The sequence below is a fragment of the Giraffa tippelskirchi genome, chromosome 5, assembly GCF_054371585.1.
Source record: "Giraffa tippelskirchi isolate mGirTip1 chromosome 5, T2T-mGirTip1v1.2.pri, whole genome shotgun sequence".
Lineage (NCBI taxonomy): Eukaryota > Metazoa > Chordata > Mammalia > Artiodactyla > Giraffidae > Giraffa > Giraffa tippelskirchi.
In genome coordinates, this window is record NC_137279.1 from 168,407,060 (window position 1) to 168,434,852 (window position 27,793).

At 39.0% G+C, this 27,793-nt stretch overlaps 2 protein-coding genes across 4 annotated transcripts in view; one reads left to right on the forward strand and one right to left on the reverse strand.

The window, feature by feature from the left end:
• Positions 1–7,539: 7,539 nt before the first annotated feature.
• PRPF38A (pre-mRNA processing factor 38A) lies at positions 7,540–26,788 on the reverse strand. 2 transcript variants are annotated; one of them, XM_081485399.1, is made up of 10 exons: positions 26,639–26,788; positions 24,948–25,107; positions 23,415–23,536; positions 21,339–21,424; positions 12,608–12,718; positions 10,149–10,261; positions 9,518–9,544; positions 9,312–9,409; positions 8,836–8,884; positions 7,540–7,947 (listed from the first exon to the last, which is right to left on the reverse strand). In XM_081485399.1, exons 1-10 carry the CDS (start codon positions 26,766–26,768, stop codon positions 7,905–7,907), a joined length of 939 nt encoding a protein of 312 aa, XP_081341525.1. In that variant the 5' UTR covers positions 26,769–26,788; the 3' UTR covers positions 7,540–7,904. The 2 variants fall into 2 exon arrangements, with proteins under 2 accessions (XP_081341525.1, XP_081341526.1); XM_081485400.1 differs by lacking the exon at positions 9,518–9,544 and having other exon boundaries at positions 9,312–9,421.
• Positions 26,789–26,834: 46 nt separating this feature from the next.
• Positions 26,835–27,793, forward strand: part of ORC1 (origin recognition complex subunit 1) — a 34,923-nt gene continuing 33,964 nt past the window's right edge. The window contains exons 1-2 of one of the 2 annotated variants that reach the window (XM_081485394.1): positions 26,835–26,978; positions 27,113–27,264. The gene's annotated coding sequence lies outside the window, so the exon portion shown is untranslated. Of the gene's footprint in view, positions 26,979–27,104; positions 27,265–27,793 lie in introns of those variants that run through there. The other variant, XM_081485396.1, reaches the window with a different exon arrangement.

A 27,793-nucleotide genomic window follows, 5' to 3' on the forward strand; every position in this document is an offset into this window, starting at 1 on the left:
TTTGGTTAATTCATCTAGTTGTTTAGATGATAGGAATATAATGTTACAATTCAAAGATTTTTTTTTTAAGTATTTATTTATTTGGCTGCACCATGTCTTAGTTGCAGCATGTGAACTCTTAGTTGCTAAATGCGGGATCTAGTTCCCTGACCAGGGATCGAACCCAGACCCCTTGCATTGGGAGTACAGAGTCTTAGCCACTGGACTACCAGGGAAGCCCCAGAGATTTGTTTTACTCCCAGTGAATAGACTATTCTAAATCACAGACTTAGTTTTAGAAAAAGATCTAAGAATCTTTTCATTTTATTTTATTTGATCTTCACAACACCCATATGAGATTGATAGAAGCAGATACTATCTCATTTTATCATTGAAAAAAGTGGAGGTGCAAAACAAAATGAATTTTAAAGTTAGGACAGTTGCATGTTGGGAATAGAATTGAAACAGATCTTTGAAGTAGTTTTTAAACCACTGAAACTGATACTGACAATTAGAATGGAGGAAAGGTAATTCTTATTTACTGAGGAACTAACATATGCCAGACTGTTTTGAGTCCTGTATTACTCCCTGGAAAGTACACTTGCAAGGATGGTGTTTACCAATAATACCTCATGATCAGTGATTATAGTTGGATTTCAAACTTGTATTGTTGGTGGTAGATTTCTTACCTGTTCTTGGTACTGTACGTTGAAGTGAGGTCATCTTGTATGAACAACTGAGAGAGACTTGCCAGAGATTTCAGACTAAATGATGCTATAGATTTATTTGGAAATCTGCAGAATAAGTAAATACAAATGTCTTTTAAGAACAGTATATTTGTTCTGATTCCTCACCTGTGTGTTCCTTAAATAGGAGAGCACGTGGGCTTTTGCCAGTTTCCAGTATGGAAGGAAGATGCTTGAACTCTATTGCAGGTGGTTGGAAGGCTTTCCTGCCATATTTATAGCCTTGGAAAGGAATTGTTAAATGTTAAGATGTTAGTTTTTCATATTAAAGCTTCAGCATCCCTTGGCGATCATTATGAATTACTATGCTGTGCACCTGGAACTAACATAGTGTTGTTGGTCAGTTAAACTAAAAAGAAAAAAAAAAAAGCTTCATTCACAATCTCATGGAATCCTCCTCTAAGTGGTGGAGTTTAGCTTATTGGTTTTGTTAATAATAAGATAGATAACTTGCCCAACGTACACTTTTCTGTTAAAATATGACTTAAGAGAATTCAAGATTTTTCTTTAAAGTCAGTGTTCTAACCATTTCATGTCCTTTCAGGTCTTAGAGAATAGAGTGCTGATTTTTCTGTTCTACTTTTGTACATATTTTAAATATTCATTAAAAAGAAAATGATTTGGAAATTCCCTGGTGGTCCAGTGGTTAGGACTCTGCACTCGCACTGCGAAGGGCCTGGGTTCAGTCCTTGGTCGGGGAACTAAAATGCCAAAAGCTGTGCAGTGCAACACTCCCCTTGCCCCCAAAATTAATCTGCAACAAGAGACTGCCCCAGTTCAGCCTTCCTTCTCAAAGGCAGGTAGGTAGTATACCATCTGGCAAAAGGTATTTATGGGGCAGTAAAACTCAGTCACCTAAGTTTTACTTATATAACAGTGTTCCTATGTAGTAATTTTCAGCATCTCACTTGTCCCTCCTTTAGTAATTGCTAGTATGCAATTGTAGAACTGTTCCAAGTTGAACAATAGAAAACTTAAGTTGGTAATTTATGCAGTAGTAGCTGAGTTTTACAGTTTACAGACTTCTCATATAAACTATAAAATTTATTATGAATTCAAATCTTTGTAGATGAATTGAAAAGTCTGAAATTGTCTTCTGCAGAGAATACACATACACACGCCAAGATCACATTGTTTTGAAATTTTTGTATAGTGTTTAATCACATGGAGTGATTAACATTTTACCTTGCCCTTAAAGATTATTAAAAAATATGAACAATAACATACTATTCATTCAGTCCCCTACAGATAGACATTTCTGCTGTTTCCAGCTCTAATCATTTATAAAATATATATATAAAATGATGATAGGATAGGCTACTCTTGTATTTGGTTATAGTCAGCTCTCAGTATCCACAGGAGCTCAAATCCCATAGTTGGCCCTCCATATCCATATCTGCAGATTCAGCCAACTTTGGATCATGTAGAACTGTAATGTTTATTGGGAAAAAATCTGCATACAAGTGGACTCATGCAGTTCAAACTCACATTATTCAAAGATCAACTGTATTCTATTATGGTGAATTCTTATAAATGGGATTATTAGATAAAAGGATAAAGGTTCAAAGGTTCCTGCTGTGCTGTGCTAAGTCGCTTCATTGTGTCCAACTCGTTGTGACCACATGGACTGTAGCCCTTCAGGCTCCTCTGTCCATAGGATTTTCCAGGCAAGAATACTGGAGTGGGTTGCCTTTTCCTGCTCCAGGGGATCTTCTGGATGGAAGGATCTAACCCATGTTTCTTCCATCTCCTGCACTGACATTTTCTGGCTGGCAGTTCTTTACCACTAGCACCACCTGGGAAGCTACATACTACAAAATTGCTGTATTGCCAAAAAGTGGTTACTAATTTGCAATTCCAAGAAACAATATATAAAATGTGTTGCTGCTGCTGCTAAGTTGCTTCAGTCGTGTCTGACTCTGTGCGACCCCATAGAGAGCAGCCCACCAGGCTCCCCTGTCCCTGGGATTCTCCAGGCAAGTACACTGGGTGGGTTGCCATTTCCTTTCTCCAGTAAAATGTGTTGGTAAGCTTATAAAAAAGCCCTAAACGCCAAACACAATTTTTTCTTGTAAAGGATAATCTAACTGTTTATTACAAAAAGAGCATTAAATAACAGTATAAAAATCACTAAAAATTCCATAAACCAGAAATACTATTAATATCCAGTGAATTTCATTCTTTCAAACCATCTCTTTAATACACACATATCATATATAGTTATACATATGTACACATACATACATAGGACAAGTTTTACAAAAGTGGGTTCATATGCTGTATTTAGTACATATAGCAAATTAATTTTACTTCAATTTAACCAAAGAAAAAAATGTAAAATTTTCAACTTATAAAAAATTTTTTTCTACAAGAGAATCTAGTTCTAAAGACTCTTAAAATTAAGGACAGGTATAGAAAGCATTAAAGAGGCTGGAGTTTTTTTTTTCCAGCTTCATGTATGTTTTAGAGATCGTATATGACTCTTGTCATAAAAAATTGAGTTCTCTTACTTCCTGCTTCTATTATTTCTGTACAGTGTTCAAATATTTGTCTTAACGATTTCCATTTTTATTTAAAATTTTCTAAAGTGTTTACTACCATTTTTTTTTACTGCTTTCTTTTTTTTCCTAAGTCCTTCATTTGATTCATTTCTTGTTCAGTAACATCAGGCAGTTTTTCCAAGTGGTTGTATGCTTATAAGTACTTGCATACTTAAGAATGTCTATTCCCTTTATATTTTAAGGACAACCCTGGCTGGGTATAAAGTTCCTGGCAGAGTTTTCCTTAGACCTTTGGAGCCTTTTGCTTCACTGCTTTAGTGGAGACCGGAGGCCATCCTGATCCTTTCCCTCACTATACATGACTTGATTTCTCTGCTTGGGTGTCCATATAATTCTTTATCTCTTTAAATCAAGGTGATTTTTCTTCTATTTGAATTTTTTAAGTTGACTTACTCAACTCAATTCTCTTTATCAGAAATATCAGTTAATCATAGGCAAGATTTCTTTCCATATCTTTTTATTATCTCTATAGCTTTTTCCATTTATTTCCTCCAGTCTGTTTTCTCTGTGCCTTGTCTATTTTGTAAGGCTTTCATTTTCAGTTTTTCAAATCTTCATTTCTTCAAACCCTGCCATGCTTATTTCCCACCTCTTAGCTTTTAATCTCTTTGAATTTTATTCTTGTATTTTGAAAAACAGATCATTTTATCTTTTTTGAATCTGTAGAAACCTGTTCCTTTTTTTGGCTAGGAATGACCAGCATGTGAGCATTCTTTTCTGATTAGTGTTTATTTAAACTTAGATCTGCCAAAAATAATGGAAAGGGGCTACAGGAATGAACTTTTAAGTTGGGTTGTTATATCGGAAGCCTCTCACCAAATCCATTGTGTCCTTTGCCCCTGAGAATACATATCCCTTCATTCTTTAGTATTAAAAGGTCATCATGTCCTATGGCAAAGCTTATAAAGGAGTATAATTCAAATTGTGGGGAGTGTAAACAATTTAGTGGTTGTACACCCAATGGTAAAACTGATAATGCATAGAAATATCAATGTATTTTGCATAAGGAATATTTTCTTGAAATCTGTTTTAGTGCAGAGTATGTATAAGTATAGAGGTAAGATGTAAAATAGGTCTCTTAATACAGGCCAAAGCAAGCTGTAAACCTTTAGTTCCAAGGCCTCACTCATGCAGTAGGCTAGCACACAGATGACAGAAATGGTCCTTCAAGAAGTTCTGTCCTAAATTCAACTGCTCTACAATTCTGTAGTTTATCAAGAGAGGTTTGACATGTCCCACTCTCAAGTAGGCTTTAAGTTTGTAGCTTACTCTTCAGTTCAGTTCAGTCGCTCAGTCGTGTCCGACTCTTTGCGACCCCATGAATCACAGCACGCCAGGCCTCTCTGTCCATCACCAACTCCCGGAGTCCACCCAAACCCATGTCCATCGAGTCGGTGATGCCATCCAACCGTCTCATCCTCTGTCGTCCCCTTCTCCTTCCGCCCCCAATCCTACTCAGCATTAGGGTCTTTTCCAATGAGTCAACCCTTCGCGTGAGGTGGCCAAAGTATTGGAGTTTCAGCTTTAACATCAGATCTTCCAATGAACACCCAGGATTGATCTCCTTTAGGATGGATTGATTGGATCTCCTTGAAGTCTAAGGGACTCTCAAGAGTCTTATCCAACACCACAGTTCAAAAGCATCAATTCTTCGGCGCTCAGCTTTCTTCACCGTCCAACTCTCACATCCATACATGACCACTGGAAAAACCATAGCCTTGACTAGACGGACTTTTGTTGGCAAAGTAATGTCTCTGCTTTTAAATATGCTATCTAGGTTGGCCATCACCTTCCTTCCAAGGAGTAAGCGTCTTTTAATTTCATGGCTGCAATCACCATCAGCAGTGATTGTGGAGCCCAAAAAAATAAAGTCTGACACTGTTTCCACTGTTTCCCCATCTATTTCCCATGAAGTGATGGGACCAGATGCCATGATCTTAGTTTTCTGAACGTTGAGCTTTAAGCCAACTTTTTCACTCTCCTCTTTCACCTTCATCAAGAGGCTCTTTAGTTCTTCCTCACTTTCTGCCATAAGGGTGGTGTCATCCGCATATCTGAGGTTATTGATATTTCTCCCGGCAATCTTGATTCCAGCTTGTGTTTCTTCCAGCCCAGCGTTTCTCATGATGTACTCTGGATAGAAGTTAAATAAGCAGGGTGACAATATACAGCCTTGACGTACTCCTTTTCCTATTTGGAACCAGTCTGTTGTTCCATGTCCAGTTCTAACTGTTGCTTCCTGACCTGCATACAGGTTTCTCAACAGACAGGTCAGATGGTCTGGTATTCCCATCTCTTTCAGAATTTTCTTCAGTTTATTGTGATCCACACAGTCAAAGGCTTTGGCATAGTCAATAAAGCAGAAATAGATGTTTTTCTGGAACTCTCTTGCTTTTTCAATGATCCAGCGGACATTGGCAATTTGATCTCTGGTTCCTCTGCCTTTTCTAAAACCAGCTTGAACATCTGGAAGTTCACGGTTCACGTATTGCTGAAGCCTGGCTTGGAGAATTTTGAGCATTACTTTACTATTTACTAGCATGTGAGATGAGTGCAATTGTGCAGTAGTTTGAGCATTCTTTGGCATTGCCTTTCTTTGGAATTGGAACGAAGACTGACCTTTTCCAGTCCTGTGGCCACTGCTGAGTTTTCCAAATTTGCTGGCATATCGAGTGCATGGGAAGGTTTATTTTTTGTATTAAATATTACTGGGGTTTAGGGTAGGTTTCTACATTTTTATACTTTAAAAATATACTTTTAAAACTAATATACTGGATGGTAACTTGGTTGGTCCATAGGTCATTCTGCTAGGACTCTATATAACAGATACAAATAGAGGCGCTTACATTTAACTTTTAAAGACAGTCCTATATATAGTTGTATGATGAACCATAATAACTCAATATTTGAGCTAATAAAATCATACCAGGAGAGCAATTATTGAAGAACATGAAATCGCAAATATCCCAAAATGCTTTTAATATTGATGCAAAAGTCCTTAAGTTCAACAAGCTATAGGATGTTTAGCCCATGACTAGGTACGACTTCCCAAGAAACTGGATCCTGTGAGGCAGTTGGTCTTCACAATTGTTGCCAGGGGCAGAGCTTCAGGAAATCAATTATTTTTTTTCCATTTTAAAAGAGGAAAGGTAAGTACAGGTAGCAAAGATCCAACACCCTCTTGATTATCAATACCCATGGGCACTATTTAATCCTTATTTTGCTTCTTTGTCCTTAGCTTCCTTAACCCACTCTCTCCCATTTCCTCTACCTTTCTGAAATGATTCATTTCAATTTTCCATCAGTGTTTGCACTTCTTCCTCAACAGTGTGAATGTTGCTTATGATTCTACTACTGGTTTTCCTTATAAATGTATGTTCCCTGGGCATTGCATTCAATTCTACAACTTCTACAATTACCTAAACATTGTCAATTCAGGGTTAGATTACTAGCTCAACTCCAGTTCTTATTTATGATGTCTAGGCTTTATCTAGATATATCACAGCTGTCTCAAAGTAAACTTTTTTTTTTTTTTTTTAATATTTATTTATTTATTTCTGTCTTAGTTGCAGCATGTGGGATCCAATTCCCTGACCAGGGATTGAACCCAAGCTCCCTGCATTGGGAGCTCGGAGTCTTAGCTACTGGACCACCAGGGAAGTCCCTCAAAGTAAACTTCAAGTTAAGCTGAATGCATTCTTTTCTCCCTACCACAATTCTCACTACCTGCCCCTCTAAAGCCTGGTCTCTTCCTGCTGTATTTTCTGGTTTTGTGAATGGTGCTGTTGTCCAGTAACTCAGGTTAAAACCCTGAGTGGCATTAGATATTTTTCTCTCCATTGAACGTTTTCACCCTGGTTGCCCTACTGTCTTGATAATATCAGTGCTCATGGCATAACTTAACTTGGAATTCAAGGCTGTAGGGAAGAAGGAACAACACTATATAATCATGCTGTGTAACAGGTGTTCAGTTTCACTGTTTGCTGAACATTCAGTGCAACTGGATTAAATGATCCAAAAAAAGCCTTACAACTGAATTCATTCTTATAAAGCTGCTGATAACCAGTCAGTTTTCATGTTTATTACCATTTGCTGCTGCTGCAAGTAAATCCTGGAGCTAATAATATATTGTACCGACTTGGTTTTTTTAACAGCAAGCAGTAGCACTTGGTTTTTTTTAACATGTCTCAGAATTCTCCAAACAGTTCTAATCTCAGTGTAAACCAAAACTAAAACCACAGAAAAACAGGATATGGGTGTGTCAAATTTAATAACAAAATAATAAGGTGGCCACATCCTCCCCTTGTTTCATACACTCTATTCAAATCCATTCTACCCTCATAAATTTGAGTACAAACAAGGTTGATTGTACAAAGAGGCCAAAAGCAGCTCTCAGTTCAGGAAGCATTATCTTTCAAATGTGGATTATGTACAATTCATAAAGAGATACAAAACTCAGCACCTCTTTCATGTAAAAAAAAAAAAAAGTGAAAACTTGGTTAAAAAAAAAATCTAAAATACTCTCATAGCTGCCTGGGGAGTAGATCTTCTTTCGTCCATGTAGACAGATGCCTTCATCTCCAGAAAGGCCACTTGTATTAAAACCAAACTGAGTCCATTACTCATTCCCTCTCCGGCTCTTCTTGTGGCTTTTCTTAGACCTGAAATGGTGACACATACAAATCGTTAAATTTACCAGCTGTTTTAGGAACTGAGCAAGGATTTTTGAGGAAGACTGATACATGCTAACACTGATGGGGACAAAGAAGACAGTCAGTATCATTAAATGTACTTGCTGTTTTTGTTTAAGAGCAACACTGAGTTAGTTATTACTCTCCAAAATTTACCATTGAAGAAATGACCTCTGAGAGATCGATTGCTTCCAACAGTGTACAGTATCTAGAGGTATCTAATGGAAGCTTACCAAATGAAAATGACTTATCCAATGTGATGCAACTGCTAAGTATTAAAAATTGGGACTGGGACTTCCCTAGTGATCCAGTAGTTAGGAATCTGCCTGCCAATGCAGGGGACACAGGTTCAATACTTGGTCCAGGAGGATCCCACATGCTGTGGGGCAACTACGCCTGTGTGCCGCAACTACTGAGCCCATGAGCCCTAGAGCCTGTACTCTGCAGTAGGAGGGGTCACTGCAGTGACCGTCCTACACACCGCGGCTGGAGAGTGGCCTTTGTGTGCCACAACTAGACAGGGCCCAGCAGCAAAGAAGGCCCAGTGTGGCCAGAAGTAAATATATTTTAAAAAATCTTAAAAGCTGGGACGGAATCCCAGGTTTCCTGAGATTAAGCCTCATGCCTTTATCCAAAGCCGCAATCCTACAGGAAAAACAAAATAACTATATATATATATAATTCTAGTAATTTTCAGGGCAAGAGACCACTTCGTCCTATAATTAAGGAGAATTCATACATTGTATTGATGAAGATTATATCTCCATTAACACAAGAAAATTTCAGGTCCAACTCAGTTGTAACTAGGACTTTAATTTGTGAATAAAGACTTAAGTCAAAATAGAAGTTAATCCATACCTTTCAGGAGATTTTGAGTGGCTCCTGTGTCTGTGACTACGGTGATGACCTGGAGAAGAAAAAAGGCTATTGAATGTACCAGTTTCTACCCTCATACTCTGCTGTTATTTCCCCTAGTTCCTTTCATTTTTGGCTTGTGATAGGGACACCCTGTTGGTAGCAAAGAACTGAACCCACTTCACACGCCTTCAGGGCTTTATGGCTAAATTTCACTAACATTACACTGGGTATTTACAACTACTCTGTCATGTCTTACTCCTATAATTTCAGATGAAAACCGAAGCTCACCATCCTATCAACAAAGCTGGTAAATGACAGTTAAAATGTGAGCTCTAATTTTCAAATTCTGTGTCCACTTCCTTTCTTTTCTAGGCAGTAATAGAGTAAGGTACTCCTGTATTGCAGGAGGCTAATTGCTCCTATTACATTTCTTTATTAAGACAACCAACAGCAAGCAAAAGGCCCCAATGCCGTACCTGGGGACTTGGAGCGGGATCTGTGCCGTCTATCTCGGGACCTGCTGCGATGACGTCTTGGACTCTTGCTCCGATGCCGTTCTCGGCGAGGGGAGGGACTGTGGAAATGACTGGTCAGACTCCCATATCTGTCCTGACAATATAAACACAACAACATCCCCCCTCCCCAAATCTCTATCCTTCATCACAAGTCACTAAAGGCCTACCTCCTTCTTTTGGGAGACCGACTCCGCCTATATGGAAAGAAAAAAGAGAAGAACCTCAGTAGGTGCCCTGGACACTGTAAACTGCAAAAATTGCCCCAATTCTTAACCCAACTCTGTTATCCATGTCCTTTGTCATATAACTTTAATACCCTCTGACTCCAAGTCTGGGATTGGCCATGTGACTTGCTTTGGCCAAAGGGGTATTTGTAACACGTGATGCAGATGCTAGAAAGATTACTTGCATGGTTGGGCTTGTTCACTCTTGTTTTCTGCCACTGCCATGGGAACAGGCCTAACCTAGCCTAGAATGTGACACACATAGAGATGAACTGCTCTAGTCATCCTAGCTAAGGCCATCTACACTAGCCAACAGAGGATATTGCAAAACAAGTGAGTGAGACCATAGCTTATACTCAAAAAACTGCCTATGCCCAGATTAAATCACTGGCCACAGACCTGTGAATTAAATAAATGTTTGCCACTGAGGTTTTGTGGGTGGTGTTTTTGTAGCCACTGATACATTGGTGAGCACACATTCTCCATAGGCTAGCATTTTCCTTCCATGAAGTCCAAACTTCTACACTCCAGTGCTTAAAGCATCCCTGAAAGTTGCCAATGACTAAGGCCTTACCTTCTGGGAGACCGACTCCTACTCCTCCGATAGCGTAGTGTGGGAGAGCGACGGGGTTTGTCCAAGTCTCGGTAGCTTCTCCGGCGATGATCAGGTGATGGCACTCTTTCCAACTGGAAAAGAGATGGCCTGGGTCAGTGATGCGCACAGGCTTATAGAGAGCCAACTAGGAACATGGCTTATACTCTCCTCCCCATCCCATCCCATCCCAAATTCCACCTCCAATTGACTTTAAAACACAGTAATTTGAATATATATGGGATAACACTAAGGACAAGAAAACAAACTACCAAATAAAAAAATTAAAATCTAATAATCCCATTACTATTCTAGTGCTGGTACCATTATTCTGGAAATATGTGAGAGTAATGAGAGGAAAGTATGCTTATCTCCTAAGAAGTTGGATTTCTAATGTGAAAGAAGAGATAAGAGATTGTAAGACTGATGAGGTTAAATGTGTATTTTAAGCTTAAAATTTTTTTCCTTTAGCTTTATCAACTGTAAAATCCTAGAAACACCATGTAGCAATGAGCCCAGATTGTAGTCTCTAAATAACATATCTCAATTAATGGAACTAAGAGCTTCTTGGAAAAATGGCTACTTTTAGGTCCAGGCTAGAATATAACAAGACATAACTAGAACATATCATTGTATCAGATAGCAAGGGGCTGAAACTACTATGATTGTATCAAAAAGTGAAGTTGAGGGGCCCCCACTGGCCAGACATAGGACAATTTCAGCATCAACAAGGACAATAATGGTCCAGAACACCAAATATACTTGCTAAGTTCAAATGTTACCAAGGGCAAACCTTCTTAGGAGAATACTATAAAATCAACTCATGATTTAAAAACTGACAAAGGGAAACAGTTTATCTTACTTTTCTTATATAAACTTTATAAAAAAGCTAAAGGTTGATTTGGGAGGTTTTTTTAAAAATATCATTTTACAATCCTTAATGGGTCTATGCAGAGATCATCAGTGGATCCTAATATTACAAAAAGAGAGCAGACTGTTCCTACTGGAGGAAGTCCACTATACCTATGAAGTAGTGTTGCTCCACTCCATAAACCCCAAATCCAATTAAAGACTCAAGAACTAGTTAACAGAAAATAGAATAGACAAATGAACATGTTAAGCGATACCACAGGGACACAATCACAAAAACAGAGATTATGAAAATTTGTACAGAATGTTATGACCTGACATTTTAATATTAAGGAACCATTGATTTAAGGGCTGATGATGGTATATAGCTGTGCCTTAAAAAGGGGTCCATGTTTTTTTCTGAAATACGAGCCATTTGACGGCTGTGATCTGCTTTGAGATAACTGGTGGAGGACAACTGAGTAGATGTGGAGGAAACAGAACAGCTGAGTTGATGGTCACTGTTGAAGCTAGGTGATGGGTAAATGGAGGTTTATTCTTTCCATTTTGGTATGTGATTAAATTTTCCATTAAAAAAAAAAGAATGCATATTTTTGGTTCACTCACCACAAAAAAGCCCCTCAGCCGTGCCTGACTTTCCATTCATGAATGACTGTGTTTCCCTTAGCACTTACCTTAAATGGAGCCTACTAAGCTCAGAGCTATATACTTTCATCTGCACTACCTCAGTATCCACAGGCCAGAATTTATTATATTTCCCCCTAGCTTTTCCTACACATATAATTTTAATCACAAATGTTTTAGATCTTTAAAAAAAAACAACAAAGCTTACTGTAATTGTTTCCAAGTTTTCACATACATTTTTTTCTGGCTGCACCAAGTGGCATGCGGGATCTTAGTTCTCCTACCAGGGAGAACTAAGTTAGAACTTAGTTCTCCATGCCGCCCCACCCCACATGGAGTCTTACTCACTGGATCTCCAAGGAAGTTCACTGTAACTTTTCATAATACTTCTAATGGCGGCCTAACACTCTGTTGAATTGTTAACAATAGTTTACCTGACTGCTCCCTGACAACTTGCTTGTTTTCAAGTTTTCAGCATTTTAACAAATAGTGGAAGAACATGACTATGCAGTAGGTGGTTTTTCTTGCCCTAAACTAGGTTTATTTCTTAGTATGTATTCAATTGTGAACAGTATTATTTTTGTCCCAAGTGTTTAATAGCTACCACTTATTATGCAATTATAATGTCCCAAAGCTAAAGGCTTTATGTATGTAATTTCATTTAATACTCATAAAAGTCCTAAAAGAAAGGTATCATAATCCTTGCTTTATAGAAGAGAAAATGGAGATTATGTAATTTACATAACATAATGCCACTAGTAAACAGGAGAGCTGAGATATGGATCAAGTCCATTTAACTCTTAAGACCCACACTCTCAATGATGAAATACTGTATTTTGGGGTTTTTCTTTTTTGGTTAAAACTAAATAAAGTTTGAAAACAAAACAAAAAAGACATTCCCATTCCCTGTAATTCTCTTTCAGCCCTTGAGCTCCCAGGTGCCTGACCTTCTCATCCTCCTCTTCCTCCTCTTCACTGGACTCCACGTCATCCATGTCTTCTTCTAGAGCACTAACCCGAGGCTCCAACTGTTCAGCTTCCTCTAGCACATAGCGTTTCTATGGAGAATACAATGAGAGTTAGAGAGGGCCCTTCTATCTCCTCTATGTCCTGAAGCTCCAACACTGGACTTCTGGAAGTGACAGAACAACTAATGGCACAATAGCCGAGGCAATTTCATTTCAAAGATATCCTAGATGTAGATTTTCTTAGAGAGTTTAGCATACCTAGGATCTATATGTATTTTTAAGTTTCCCTGTAAAGAGATAAATACAAAGAAGAGAATATCACTTTTCTATTGCCTCTATTCCCTGTGACTTTGTACTCCAAGGTCACTAGAATATCAATCAGTATAGCTTTAGCCTTGAATAAAAATTATAGGCTTCACACACATGGGTCAATAGTTCAAGACAATGTTGGCTGGGAGTTTTCCAGGAGAGGCTGAGACCAAAATCCACTAAGAGAGTCACTGAGACTCAGTCAAGTGTGGGGGTTTGGGTCCTCCTGCTCTTAAGTAGCACCAATTCTCTATTAGACCCAGGATTTGGGAAGCTGTCTACAGACATCCATTTTGAACAAGGCTCAGGATATAAACAAACCACCTCCTAGTTTCATTTTCTTCTAAGATGTGACTTAGCAGTCCTAAGTGACTAAGGACCTGAAAGGCAAAGGTGAGTTCAAAACGGACAAAAGGACTGGCTGGGTCATTGGGTCATAAGACCCTTATGGTTTTGTTTTTGTTTTTTTGTGTGTGTGCGCCAAGGACATACAGATCACTGGATAGCCCTAAAATAAATAGTAGCATTTGTACTCTTATTTTGCTCTCATTCATCCCTAACAAAATTCTATAAAGGTTAGGAGAAATGAGATAAAGATGCCATTCAGTGAAGTGAATCCCTTGAAAAAGGGTTCCTTGGAAAAGATCACCACAGTCTAGGATCCAGGACTGCATCAGACAGGGCATCCAGAAATCCTGATGCTCACCAGATTTGGAAGTGATCAATGTCAACGTATTAACTTACAATATTTGTGTTTGATAAAATTAGAATTCATTCCAGAGCAGCTCCCTGCCAATGTCAGGGCACAAGAGAAGCTATGCCCTATGGGTTACTTAAAAGAAATCAAAGCTAAAGGTAGTCTTAAGGGTCACTTCATCCAGCACATAGAGAGGCCCACACCAGAACACACCTCTCAGTGATATGATAACATATATCAGTCATATTTCAACTTTCCTCTCCTCAGTGAGGTCTGCTTTGTGGTCTTTCCTTCTAGACTCCAGGAGACTACTCCATTTGCATCAATACGCTTGCTCAGAGATGACTGGACTTTAGAACCCTTAGTCACAACCTGACTGCAGTTCAGAGTATATCATTTTTTACAGTATTTCTAAACATAATAATCACAGCTAAGGATAAAGAGTGTGAGAACTGGACCCTGAAATCAGGTTTTCAGATTTGAAATGTCATCCTTTTCACTACAGTCTATAATAATCAATATGGAAAAGGAGAAATAATTTTCAGAATTATTTTCTAGGATTTTCTGTAACTGAGTCACTCTAGAGGAACAGTGGTTCATTGCACTTATCTGTGAGCACTCATCTACCAACTATCTTTATCCATCTGCTTTGCTGCCTCAAGAAAGTTTACCTTACCCATTTATCATGTTTACAATCCATTCTATACTCCACATTGATGGTTTTTAGGTCCCTTTGATCTGTTTTTTAAATAAAAATTCACAATGTATACAATTAGCAAGTTTAAGGTGTAAAATTCTTCCCATCACCACCTCTCACTAGTTTAAAAACTTACTCATCACACCAGAAAAACATTCCATACTTATTAAGTAATCATTCCTCATTCCCCTTCCCTGAATCCTCTGGTAACTACTAATCTCTGCTTTGTCTCTTATGTATTTACCTAGTCTGAACAGGAAAGTTTGGCCTTGGAATACAAAATGAAACAGGGCAAAGGCTAAACACTGGTCATAGCAAGCACCCTCTTCCAACAGTACAAGAGAAGACTCTACACATGGACATCACCAGATGGTCAATACCGAAATCAGACTGACTATATTCTTTGTAGCCGAAAATGGAGAAGCTCTCTACAGTCAGCAAAAACAAGACCTGGAACTGACTGTGGCTCAGATCATGAGGTCCTTACTGCAAAATTCAGGCTCAGATTGAAGAAAGTAGGGAAAACCACTAGACCATTCAGGTATGACCTAAATCAAATCCCTTACATTTTATACAGTGGAAGTGACAAATAGATTCCAGGGATTAGATTTGGTAGACAGAGTGCCTAAAGAACTATGGACAGAGGTTCGTAATACTGTACAGGAGGTGATGACCAAAACCATCCCAAAGAAAAAGAAATGCAAGAAGGCAAAATGGTTGTCTGACGAGGTTTTACAAACAGCCGAGGAGAAAAAAGAAGCAAAAGGCAAAGGAGAAAGGTAAAGATACATCCATCCAAATGCAGAGTTCCAGAATAGCAAGGTAAGAAAAGAAAGTTTTCTTAAGTGAACAAGGCAAAGAAACAAAGGAAAACAGAAGAATGGAAAGACTAGAGATCTCTTCAAGAAAATTGGAGATACCAAGGGAACATTTCATGGAAAGATGGGCATGATAAAGGACAGATGGCAAGGACCTAACACAAGCAGAAGAGATTAAGAAGAGGTGGCAACAACACACAGAAGAGCTAAAGAAAAAAGGTCTAATGACCCGGATAACCAAAATGGTGTGGTCATTCATCTAGAGCCAGACATTCTGAAGTGTGAAGTTAAGTGGGCCTTAGGAAGCATTACTACAAACAAAGCTAGGGGAGGTGATGGAATTCCAGCTCAGTTATTTCAAATCCTAAAAGATGATGCTGTTAGTGCTGCACTCATTATGCCAGCAAATCTGGAAAACTCAGCAACGGCCACAGGACTGAAAGTTTTCATTCCAGTCCCAAAGAATGTTTAAATTACTGCACAACTGCACTCATCTTACATGCTAGCATGGTAATCCTTAAAATTCTTCAAATTAGGTCCAACAGTATGTGAACCAAGATCTTTCAGATGCACAAACAGGATTTAGAAAAGGCAGAGGAACCAGAGATCAAATTGCCAACATACACTGGATCATAGAAAAAGCAAGGGAATTCCAGAAAAACATCTACTTCTGCTTCACTGACTATATGAAAGCCTTTCACTATGTGGATCACAACAAACTGTGGAAAGTTCTTAAAGAGATGGGAATACCAGACCACCTTACCTGCCTCCTGAGAAACCTGCATGCAAGTCAAGAAGCAAGAGTTAGAACTGGACAAGGAACAATGGACTGGTTCAAAATTGGGAAAGGAGTACATCAAGGCTGTATATCATCATCCTGCTTATTTAATTTCTATGCAGAGTACATCATCCAAAATGCTAGGCTGGACGAATCACAAGCTGGAATCAAGACTGCCAGGAGAAATATCAAAAACCTCAGATATGCAGATGATACCACTCTAAATAAAGGCAGAAAGTGAAGAGAAACTAAAGAGTCTCTTGATGAAGGTGAAAAGAGCAGTGAAAAAGCTGGCTTGAAACTCAACATTCAAAAAACAAAAATCATGGCATCTGGTCCCATCACTTCATGGCTAATAGGGAAAAAATGGTAACAGCGGCAGATTTTATTTTCTTGGGCTCCAAAATCACTGCAGATTTTGGACTTGACTGCAGCCATGAAATTAAAAGATGCTTGCTCCTTAGAAGAAAAGCTATGACAAACCCAGACAGCGGATTAAAAAGTAAAGACATCACTTTGCTGACAGAAGTCCATGTAGTCAAAGCTATGGTTTTTCCTGTAGTCATGTACAGATGTGAGAGTTGGACCATAAAGAAGGCTAATCTCCGAAGAATTGAGGCTTTTGAATTGTGGCGTTGGAGGAGACTCTTGAGAGTCCCTTGAACTGCAAGGAGATCAAACCAGTTAATCCTAAAGGAAACTGACCCTGAATATTCATTGGAAGGACTGACTCTGAAGCTGAAGCTCCAGTACTTTGGCCACCTGATGCAAAGAGCCGACTCATTGAAAAAGACCGATGCTGGGAAAGATTGAGGACAGGAAGAGAAGGGGGCAACAGAGGGTGAGGTGGTTGGATGGCACCACCGACTCAATGGACATGAGTTTGAGCAAACTCCAGGACATAGTGAAAGACAGGGAAGCCTGGCATGCTGCAGTTCTTGGTTGGCAAAGATTCGGACACGACTTAGCAACTGAACAGCAAAAATACTATGTGACTTTTGATCTTTATATTATTCCTTCTTGGCTTTTATCTAGCAAGGCAAGGTGGGATACAGTAAACTGCTTCAGAATTACTGAGCTACAGCAGCATCAAAAAGGAGATCTTAAGTTCTGGGTCCTCCGAATCTGGGTTTCTGTGGTTGCTTAAAACTCTAAAGAATCTGTTCCCATTCCCCATCTTAAACACTGTCTCTGGGACCCTTTCATCAATGCTACCAATTTTACACAGAATATCAGAATCTGAGAGTCAAAGACTCTTCAGTTCAGTTCAGTCGCTCAGTTGTGTCCAACTCTTTGTGACCCCATGAATCGCAGCACGCCAGGCCTCCCTGTCTATCACCAACTCCCGGAGTCTACCCTTTCTCATGTCCATCGAGTCGGTGATGCCATCCAGCCATCTCATCCTCTGTCACCCCCTTCTCCTCGTGCCCCTAATCCTTCCCAGCATCAGGGTCTTTTCCAATGAGTCAACTCTTTGCATGAGGTGACCAAAGTATTGAAGTTTCAGCTTCAACATCAGTCCTTCCAATGAACAGCCAGGACTGATCTCCTTTAGGATGGACTGGTTGGATCTCCTTGCAGTCCAAGGGACTCTCAAGAGTCTTCTCCAACACCACAGTTCAAAAGCATCAATTTTTCAGCACTCAGCTTTCTTTATAGTCCAACTCTCACATCCATACGTGACCACTGGAAAAACCATAGCCTTGACTAGACAGACCTTTGTTGGCAAAGTAATGTCTCTGCTTTTTAATATGCTATCTAGGTTGGTCATAAGTTTCCTTCCAAGGAGTAAGCATCTTTTAATTTCATGGCTGCAATCACCATCTGCAGTGATTTTGGAGCCCAAAAAAATAAAGTCTGACACTGTTTCCACTGTTTCCCCATCTATTTGCCCTGAAGTGATGGGACCAGATGCCATGATCTTAGTTTTCTCAATGTTGAGGTTTAAGCCAACTTTTTCACTCTCCTCTTTCACTTTCATCAAGAGGCTTTTTAGTTCCTCTTCACTTTCTGCCATAAGAGTGGTGTCATCTGCTTATCTGAGGTTATTGATATTTCTCCTGGCAATCTTGATTCCAGCTTGTGCTTCTTCCAGTCCAGCGTTTCTCATGATGTACTCTGCATATAAGTTAAATAAGCAGGGTGACAATATACAGCCTTGACGTGCTCCTTTTCCTATTTGGAACCAGTCTGTTGTTCCATGTCCAGTTCTAACTGTTGCTTCCTGACCTGCGTACAGGTTTCTCAAGAGGCAGGTCAGGTGGTCTGACATTTCCATCTCTTTCAGAATTTCCACAGTTTATTGTGATCCACATAGTCAAAGGCTTTGGCATAGTCAATAAAGCAGAAATAGATGTTTTTCTAGAACTCTCTTGCTTTTTCTATGACCCAGTGTATGTTGGCAATTTGATCTCTGGTTCCTCTGCCTTTTCTAAAACCAGCTTGAACATTTGGAAGTTCACGGTTCACGTATTGCTGAAGCCTGGCTTGGAGAATTTTGAGCATTACTTTACTAGCGTGTGAGATGACTGTAATTGTGCAGTAGTTTGAGCATTCTTTGGCATTGCCTTTCTTTGGGATTGCAATGAAAACTGACCTTTTCCAGTCCTGTGGCCACTGTTGAGTTTTCCAAATTTGCTGGCAAAGACTCTTAGTCTACAGGTATTCCAATGATTTTTGCAATACATTTACGATTTCACTGAGGTATTACTGATACACAATAAACTGTAATTTTTATAGTATACAATTTGATGAGTATTGTGTTGTATACAAATGTAAGTCAATACATCAGTATAATGGATAGAGGCCCCCCCCAATAGTTTACCTGTGCTCCTTTCTGATTTCTCGTTTCCTCTCCTCCCCAATCCCTTACTCTATACCTATGCAACCACTGTTTTTTGTCACTATAGTTTACATTTATTAGAAAAGCATTACACAGGACATACAATTTTGTCTTTTTTCATTCAGCACAATTATTTTATGATTCATCCATGCTACTGCTATTTATCAGTAGTTAATTTTTGCTGCTGAGTAGTATCATTTTATGGCCACATCACAATTTGTTTATTCATTCACTTGATGGACATTTGGGTTGCTTCCAGTTTCTGGCCACTACAAATAAAACTGTTAAGATTATCTGTGCTTAAGTCTTTGTGTGGATATTTGCTTTCATTTCCTGAGTAAATTCCTGGAAGTGGAATAGCTAGATTGAATGGTTAACTTCTTTAGAAACTGCCAAACTTTTCCAAGTTTGGTTGTTCCATTTTATATTGTCACCAATAGGCTCTGGAGACTTCTAGTTCCTCCACATCCTCACTAACACTTGATACGATCAGTCTTATTTTACACATTTTACTAGCTATGTACTGCATATTTCTATGCTTTTAATTTGCATTTCCCTAATGATTAATGATAAAGAACACCTTTTTATGTGCTACTGGTCAACTATGTATTTTCTTTCGTAGAAGGTCTGTTAGAATTTTTTGTTCATTTTCCCACTGGGTTGCCTTCTCGTTAGTAAGTTCAAGAGTCCTTTATAAAGTACAGATTCAAGAACTTTTATGGATATATGTTGTACAAATGTATTCTTCCAATCTGTGGCTTGCCTTTTTAGTTTTGTAATAGTATCCTTTGAAAGGCAAGTTCTTGATTTTTATAAAGTCAATTTATTAATTTTTAATAAATAATTCACATTTTATTCCAGGAATTTGTCAAATACAAGGTCACTAAGATTTTCACCTATGTTTTTCTTAAGTTTTCTACTCTTAGCTTTTATGAGTCTATTATCCCCTTCAAATTTATTTTTACATATAATGTGAGCTAGGGGAAGAGATTCATTTGTCTCATATGGCTATTTAATCATTTTAGCACCATTTGTGGAAAAGACTATCCTTTTTCAATTGTTTTGCCCTAACATCTCTGCAGAAAACCAACTGACCATAAATATGTATTATACACTTATTTCTAGTTCTTTCACTTTGTTCCCCTGATCTGCTTGTCTAGCTTTATGTCACTACGACACTGTCTTGTGGTTAGGTAGTGTTTGTCCTACTTTGTTCTTTTTCAAAGCTGTTTTGGATATTCTAGGTCCTCACCATATTCATATACATTTTAGAATCAGTTTGTCAAGTTCTATCAAGTTTTATTTGGATTTTGATTGGAACTGAATTGAATCTATAGATTAATTTGGGAGAACTGACAACAATTGTTAAGTCATGGTATCAGATATACCATAAACATGGTATATCTCCATTAATTATGTCTTCTTTAACTTCTGTCAGTAATGCAATGTTTTATATTAATAGTTTAAAGTCTTACACATTTTTTGACAAAATATTTGATGCTGTTATAAATGGTATCTTTTATACAAAATCTCAAATTTAATTGTTCCTAGCTCATGTACAGATATACAACTGACTTTTATACACTGACCTTGCACCCCACAATTCTGCATAAATAGATGACTGGGTAAACATATTGTGGTATATATACCCATGCAACATAATATTATTCCTATTGAGCAACAAATGAAATAAAAAACTATTAGTATATGCAAAAACATGGATATATTCCAAAATAACTATGTTAAGTGAGGAAAGATTAAAATATTCTTTTTCTAATTCTTTTCCTATTTAGGTTATTACAGACTATGGAGCAGAGTTCCCTGTGCTATACAATATTGGAGGATATTATTCTAAGTGAAATAAATCACACAAAGACAAATACTGTATGATATCACTTATATATAGAGTCTCAAAAAAGGAACAAACTAGTAAATATAACAAAGAAGCATGGAGCAGGAACTGGCAACCCACTCCAGTATTCTTGCCTGGAGAATTTCATGGACAGAGGAGCCTGGCGGGCTACAGTCCATGGGGTTACAAAGAGTCGGACACGACTGAGCAGCTAACACACACACCTTTCTTCTGCAGTCTCTACCCTTGAGTATCCTGTGTCTTTATGAGAAATATGAAGGCTTGACTTAACAATACACTTTCATATTTAAGGAGATAAAGATGTATGTATGAATGTACCAATTTTAATGAAATGATTGATATTTTTGAAAAAAAAAAAAAAAAACAAAGAAGCAGACTCATAGATATAGAGAACAAACTAATGATTACCGGTGAGAAGAGGGGAAGGGGGAAAGAATTAAGAGGAACAAAGTATTCGAAACAAAATAAGCTACAATGATATATTGTACAGAGCCACTGTTTTATAATAACAATAAATGGAGTACTACCTTTAAAAATTGTGAATCACAATACTGTATAACATATAATATTGTACGTCAACTACACTTCAGTTAAAAAAAGATTTTGAGATCCATGGTGTTTTATAATATATGTGTATAAATAGATCTTTATATACATTTTATTGTATACTGTGTACATATGACCTCTATCTCTTACCTGTAGCCGGGGCAGAATGATATCACAGACTCTCTCACTGTGCAGTAGTTCATCAATAAATTCATCTACATGCATCAGCTCAAACTCTGAAAGAAAAACCATAAGCTCAAGTAACTTGGAAATAAGTTTAAATAGCCAAAAAGTAAAAAAGTTTAAGACTCTTTATGTAAGATATCTAACAGGGTATTTGGTATAGCAAGTGTGAATTCTCTGCAGCTTCCCTGTGTGTGTGTGTGTTAGTCGCTCAGTCATATCTAACTCTTTTGTGACCCCATGGACTGTAGTCCACTGGGTTCCTCTGTCCATGGGATTTTCCAGGCAAGAAAACTGGACTGGGTTGTCATTTCCTTCTCCAGGGGATCTTCCTGACTCAGGGATAGAACCCAAGTCTCCCACATTGCAGGTGGATTCTTTACCATCTAAGCCCCTTCCCTTTGCCTGCACATGTACTAATAAAGCTATTGCAACGTGGCAACTAACACTGAACAGATTACTGCCAAACCTGGGCTCAACTTACAGCCTTTCACTGCCTTGTCATCACTACCAATCTTCATCCAGTCAACTCCTCTTTATTGAGGCCATTTATGTGCCATGCCTCTTCTAGGAACTGGGGATAAAGGGATGAATGAAGCTGTTCCAATTAGCAGGAAAGACAAGCACAAAAACAAGCACAGTGAGTCATGAATTTTAAAAGGGTAATGTTTTTGAAAAAAACTTACAACTCAAGTACAGTATCTCCTGTGAACCTACTAAGTTCCTAAAAATAAAATATGTATCTTTTCCCCTATGTGGGTCAGCAAACTTTATTAAATGGATGTATAATTGACTTAGGGCTTCCTGGGTGGCTCAGTAATAAAGAATCTGGCTGCCGATGCAGGAGACGTGGGTGTTATCTCTGGGCTGGAGAAGAAAATGGCAACACGCTCCAGTATTCTTGCCTGGAAAATTCCACGGACAGAGGAGCCTGGCTGGCTACAGTCCACGGGGTCACAGAGTCGGACACGACTTAGCAACTGAGCACACATGCAAACCTGACTTAAGATTAGTTCCAAGTGACAGTGATTTGCTATTTTTAAGAATCATGTATCTTACATGGTAAGTGGAGCAACAGCTTTTTAGAATTTCTATGGTAAACATTACCTTAGTTTAGTGGTTCTCAACCAGGGATGTTGCCCCTCCAACTATGGGGTGCTAATGGCCTTTAGTGGGAAGAAGCCAGGGATGCTGCTAAACATCCTACAATGCACTGGACAGCTCCCCATAACAAAGAAATATCTGGCCCAAATTATCAGTAGGTTTAAAAACCTTATCTTAGTTTAGCATAATATAGTCATAAATAAATAATCTCATGATGGCTGTGACCATGTCCATCTGGTTCATCACATTATTTCCAGTATGTAGTACAGTACCCGGTGCAACATTGTCACTTAGTATGTATTCATTCAAGTGAATGAATAAGCTAACAAAAGTTTGAAGAATAATACCAAATTTTTAACCTTGTATTCCTTAATGTAATATTTAGAGGGTAAAGGCCAATGTTACTAATCTTTTGTTATGATACTAAATGAGAAAAAGTTCTGATTGCATTCTCTGAATCCCATTTTACCATAAAATGTGTCTCTTTGTAAAAGGCATGGAGCTGCCCCTCCTGGATATACTTACGTTTTAGCAAGATTCCTATGTATGAGCACACTCAGTCCATGTATTGCAGGGTGAAGTATCATATAAGAGAGGCCGGTAGAAAGAACTGTGAAGGTCCAACAAATGGAAAACTAACTTTGGGAGGTCTGGGGAAGGATTTTAAGGCAAAGGTCATTCGGGAGCTAGATCTTACAGGATGTAGCACGTGATGCAAAGCAGGGATTAACATAAGATGCAGCTGGAAAGATAGGTCAACAGGGGCAGACTGGGTGAGGTTGACAGGAAGCTAGTAGTCTAATGGAGTATTATTAGTCCCCTGAGAGATGGAGGACCTGACTGAAGATGGTAACAACCTGGATTGTGTGATGCCAGAGATACTGGTGAAATAAAAACTGGCTCAGGGATGAAGGCCTAGATACTTAGCACCATACTCACCTCCATTTCGGTTCTGGCTCTTGATTTTTCGATAGTCATTGTATAGAGGCTCCAAGTACTTGTAGCAATCAATTGCAGTACCTGTCAACCTCATGTAAAGTGCTCCCAGCATGCGGACATACCTGACAGATAAACAACAGTGAAACAACTGGCCATTCCAAAAAGTTCCTGAGTTTTACAAGTAGCTTTTCTCATAAAAGCAGTGGATAAACAAGTTCTTTTTTCTCTTTGGTAGATGAGAAAGCTACATTTTTAGAGGCAGCATAGGGCAGCAGAAAAGATAGCTAAAATATGGAAACCTGGGTTCAAGTTCTCATTCTACCACTTACCGGCTACAATGACTTGGGATGTAATGCTCAACTTTCACAGTCTATTATGTCCTCTGTAAAACTAAGATACAACCTATTTACCTCATGGGATTATTTTAAGAATCAAATGAGATACTGAATTTAATAACAGAAAGTAAAGATTTATTTACTAACAATATAATTTACACAGTTGCTGGAAAGCAGAATGCTGGTTATGGAAAAAAGTCAGTCATCTGGGTTCAAATTTTGATTCCATTATTTACTAACTCTGTAACACTAGGCAATTTACTTTTGCTTTCTCATTCCTTGTAAAATGATAGTCCCTAATTTGATGGCTTGGTATATTAAGTAAAAAATGAATGTTAGGATGCTAAGCGAGGTATATAGGATACAGTAAGTACCTAATAAAAGTTAGCTATTTTCTACCATTAATGTTTGTAAGGTTCCTTTATTTTCCCTTTCTCCTATATCCCAACTACCTACTGAAATCTCCATTTTGATAAACAGAGGCATCTGAAATTCATTTCCTTATATGACAAACAGAATACAGTGGCAAAAGAAATGGGCTCTGAAACCAGCTTTGCTCCTTATCAGCATTTGACCTTGGGGAAATCAATCTCTCTGTGCCTAAGTTTCCTCCCCTACATGATGGGGATAATAATTTTACAGGGTAGTTGTGAAGGTTAAATAAATTATTGCATGTAACTTTCTTAGAATAGAGTGGCAAATAATAATCTATTATTACATCTGTCTCCTGTTCTTGTCTGTGAGCTCCTCGAGCAGCTTATATTTTTGGGCCAGATACCATGCAACAGGCACCGATAGAGATTTACAGCTCTTTCTTCCTTAATCCTCACATCTATCCCGAGTTGGTATTATTGTTTCCATTTTACAGGTAAAGAAAGTAAAATTTAGAAAATTAAGTAACTTCTCCAAGGTCACAGTTCATAGGTAATAGGGTCTGGACATGAACCTACAATTAACCCAAACATCTCCCTCTTCTTTACACACTTTATGTTGCTTTCTTCATCCTTACGTATTCAGTGCTACCAACATATTTGGCATTAACTTCTGCTTAATATATGTCAGTGAGTTTTGTAAAAGAACAAAATACCAGAGTGGGACTCTGGAAATGAGATACACCGTTTTCACTTCTTTTAACCAAACCCAAATTCTGGGCCACGAAATTAAAATATTTATATTAGCTAGTAAATATTTCACTCACTTGAAATCTTCATTTTTTATAAACTCTACAATGATATCCTTCTCGGGTTGAATCTGAAGCATCTTCAAGGTTAAACACAAAAAAGGAGTTGGCTTTATGTTGCCACCGTAGACACCACCCACAAATCTTAACTCCATGGCTTTATCAACTACAAGTTCAGCTAAAAAACAAAAACAGAGTGGCATTGCAGACATATTAGGACTAAGCTTTTACAGGTTTGAAGTGCAGGGAGTTAAAGTTAGTTCAAAATCTGGTGCTCTTGAATTAACAGCTTAATATTAGGAGAACAAGTGTGTAATAAATAATAACAGCAGCCAATATACTGAAAGATTATTATATGCCAAATACTCTGCTAAGCATTTCATATTATCTCATTTAATCTTCTCAAGTCATGAGGTTAAGTTCTAGCACTAACCTTGTTTTCAGCTAAGGAAAATGAGGGCTAAGAAAGGTTAAGTGACTTGCTCAAGATTCACATCCAGAAAGTGGCAGGGCCTGGATTTTAGTCCAAGAAGTCTAACTTCAGAGTCTGTGCTTGTCACCATCATGTTAGGGGAAAAACTGTCAGATTAAATAAGAGTTAGAAGGACGAAAGCCGTAACAAACCACTCCTCAATAACTACATAACTCTAACTAAAGTTCATCTAGACAACGGGGATAATAACTTTTCGATGTTGTCATCAAAATCAGACACCAGTTTTGTGAATGAGGGCGAGTCATTTCATCTCTGGAATGAGAAAAGGCCCCCAAAGTAAATCTTACATGACTCCAAAATTTAATGGCAACTCAGAAAAACAATATGACTCCTCTGTGGACACAAAGCTAGGGTGATGGCAGAGCAGTAACAGCACAGGAGTAATAAACAGTGGTAACAACTAGCACCACTACCGCCACTGATTACTGAGTACTTTATATTATACAGCTGTAGCTAAATATACATAGCATCAACGACTCAATGAACATGAATTTGAGCAAACTCGGGCAGACAGTGGAGGGGAGAGGAGCCCGGCAGGCTAGGGCCCATGGGGTCACAAGAGTCTGACACTACTTAGCGACTGAACAACAAGCTTTAACTATACCAAACACTTCTTATACATTATTTCATTTAATCCTTAGATTCCTTGGATTAAATCATTTAATCCTTTGACCTTTGATGTGGGTATTATTGTGCTCGTTTTACAGTAGATGAACTCATGGTTCACTGGGGAAACACAGGTACCAAAAAAAGCCAGAAATAAACAAGTATCAAAGACGACCTGGAAGATTTCTCTTAAGAACTTATATTTATATTAGGGCTGGGATGTGAAAATATTGCAAATGGCCCAGATAAGGGGGTAGAGGGGTAGTAAGATTATAAATATGGTTTCGGGAATACTGACGCTCCGTTAAGACCTTCAAGGTTTCCGTGTTTAACACTGGAAGCCAGTAAAGTTATCATTAAAGATGGAATGCCTCAAAGAATCGACGTGCGACACCCTTCCGAATAAGGTCCTATCAGATCTATCTGTGTTCCCAAAGCCCAGCACAACACTAGGCAAAGAGAAGGCGCTCAGATTCGTCTGAATGACTGAAAAATTCCCGCTAACTTTCACCCCCAGAGGGCCAGTCCTATTGGACTACTCCGGAAAACTGGGCCATAAGACGACGAGGGTTGGGGCAGGGATGGGGGTGTTCAGCACGCTCTTGCTCACCTGTAAGTCCAAAGCACTCCTCTTTCCAGTATTTGGACTCATAAATTCTTGTCCGAATGATTTTCTCCACCAGATACTGAGGGTTGGTGCCGTGGATGCTGTGCGCATCTTTTACCGTACGGTTCGCCATTTTAGAACTCCTTCCGTTCTAGTTCCGTCGGGTCCTTTAAGACGTCACATCCAGGTTAAAAAAACCAGAGAGAAATGATAAGGTTGGAGGAAGTCTCACTAAACGGTTCGAGCGACCATCTTGAACGCGGAAATGTTTTCGAGTTAGGAACTTTCTTCTCCGAACGGCTTCGCAGACCTAATCAATGATGGCCGCTGCACGTTGGCGGATGTACGTCGTGCGTCCCCTCCTTAGATGGGCGGGGCGGAAGGGCTGGCTGCTGACAGAACATGGAGACACCCTGGGGGCGGAGCTACGGCGTTTGGCGCGAAATTTCCTTTTCTCCACCTTCTTTCCATTCCTAGCGAGGCTTCCGTTTCGGCGCTGGTGTGCGGCTGGCAGCTGTAAGAGGAGTCCCCCTGGGGCAGGTAGATTTGCTGCAGCTCCACGAGCTCCTGAAGTGGGGACGCTGGAAAGCTGAGGGCTTGCGCCCAGCTCCAACAAGCTTTGGCGCCCGGTGAGTGTGGCGTCCCGGGCTGGAGAGGGACCTGAGCCGCGGGACTGTGGAATTTGTTCTCTGCGGACTCATTCAGCCATAAATCCATTCAGCAGATATGTACTAAACGCCTGTTAAATGGCCGGCACTGTTCTAAGCGCGTTAGGAGCGTCTTACTTTCCACATGGCGATTTGTAACAGCTTTCTGCCTCTGTCCGGGATTGCGATCTTGCAGTGGGAAACCGGAAGCCAACAGCGGAGAAGCGTTAACACTCCTGTCCTCAGCTCCTTGAGACTCTCAGTAATGACCTGAGTCATATGAACCTTATATCCACATGGCCCGTTGGAAGCAATCGCATCTTTCTTCCTTTCGGGGTAGTGTAGCAAGCACCACAGGGAAGCGGAGCAGCAGAAGTTATTACTCGATATGGATGTCGCTATTGCTCCCAGGGGGGGAAAGAGACTAGTCTAAGTCCCTTTTCGTGACTTAGGGGCTGGAGCTCCTACTCAGATCTTTTTTTCCCCTAGACGAGCTGCTCTTAACTGCAAT

What these genes read in the sequence shown, in the direction of transcription:
- PRPF38A (XM_081485399.1), bottom strand. Translation starts at nt 26,768, where the DNA reads ATGGCGAACCGTACGGTAAAAGATGCGCACAGCATCCACGGCACCAAC. An exon ending in GGAGTGCTTTGGACTTACAG is followed by an intron (nt 25,108 to 26,638) that starts GTGAGCAAGAGC and finishes TTTGTTTTTTAG; the next exon opens with CTGAACTTGTAGTTGATAAA. An exon ending in AGGAAGAGGAGGATGAGAAG is followed by an intron (nt 10,262 to 12,607) that starts GTCAGGCACCTG and finishes TCTCTTTTCCAG; the next exon opens with TTGGAAAGAGTGCCATCACC.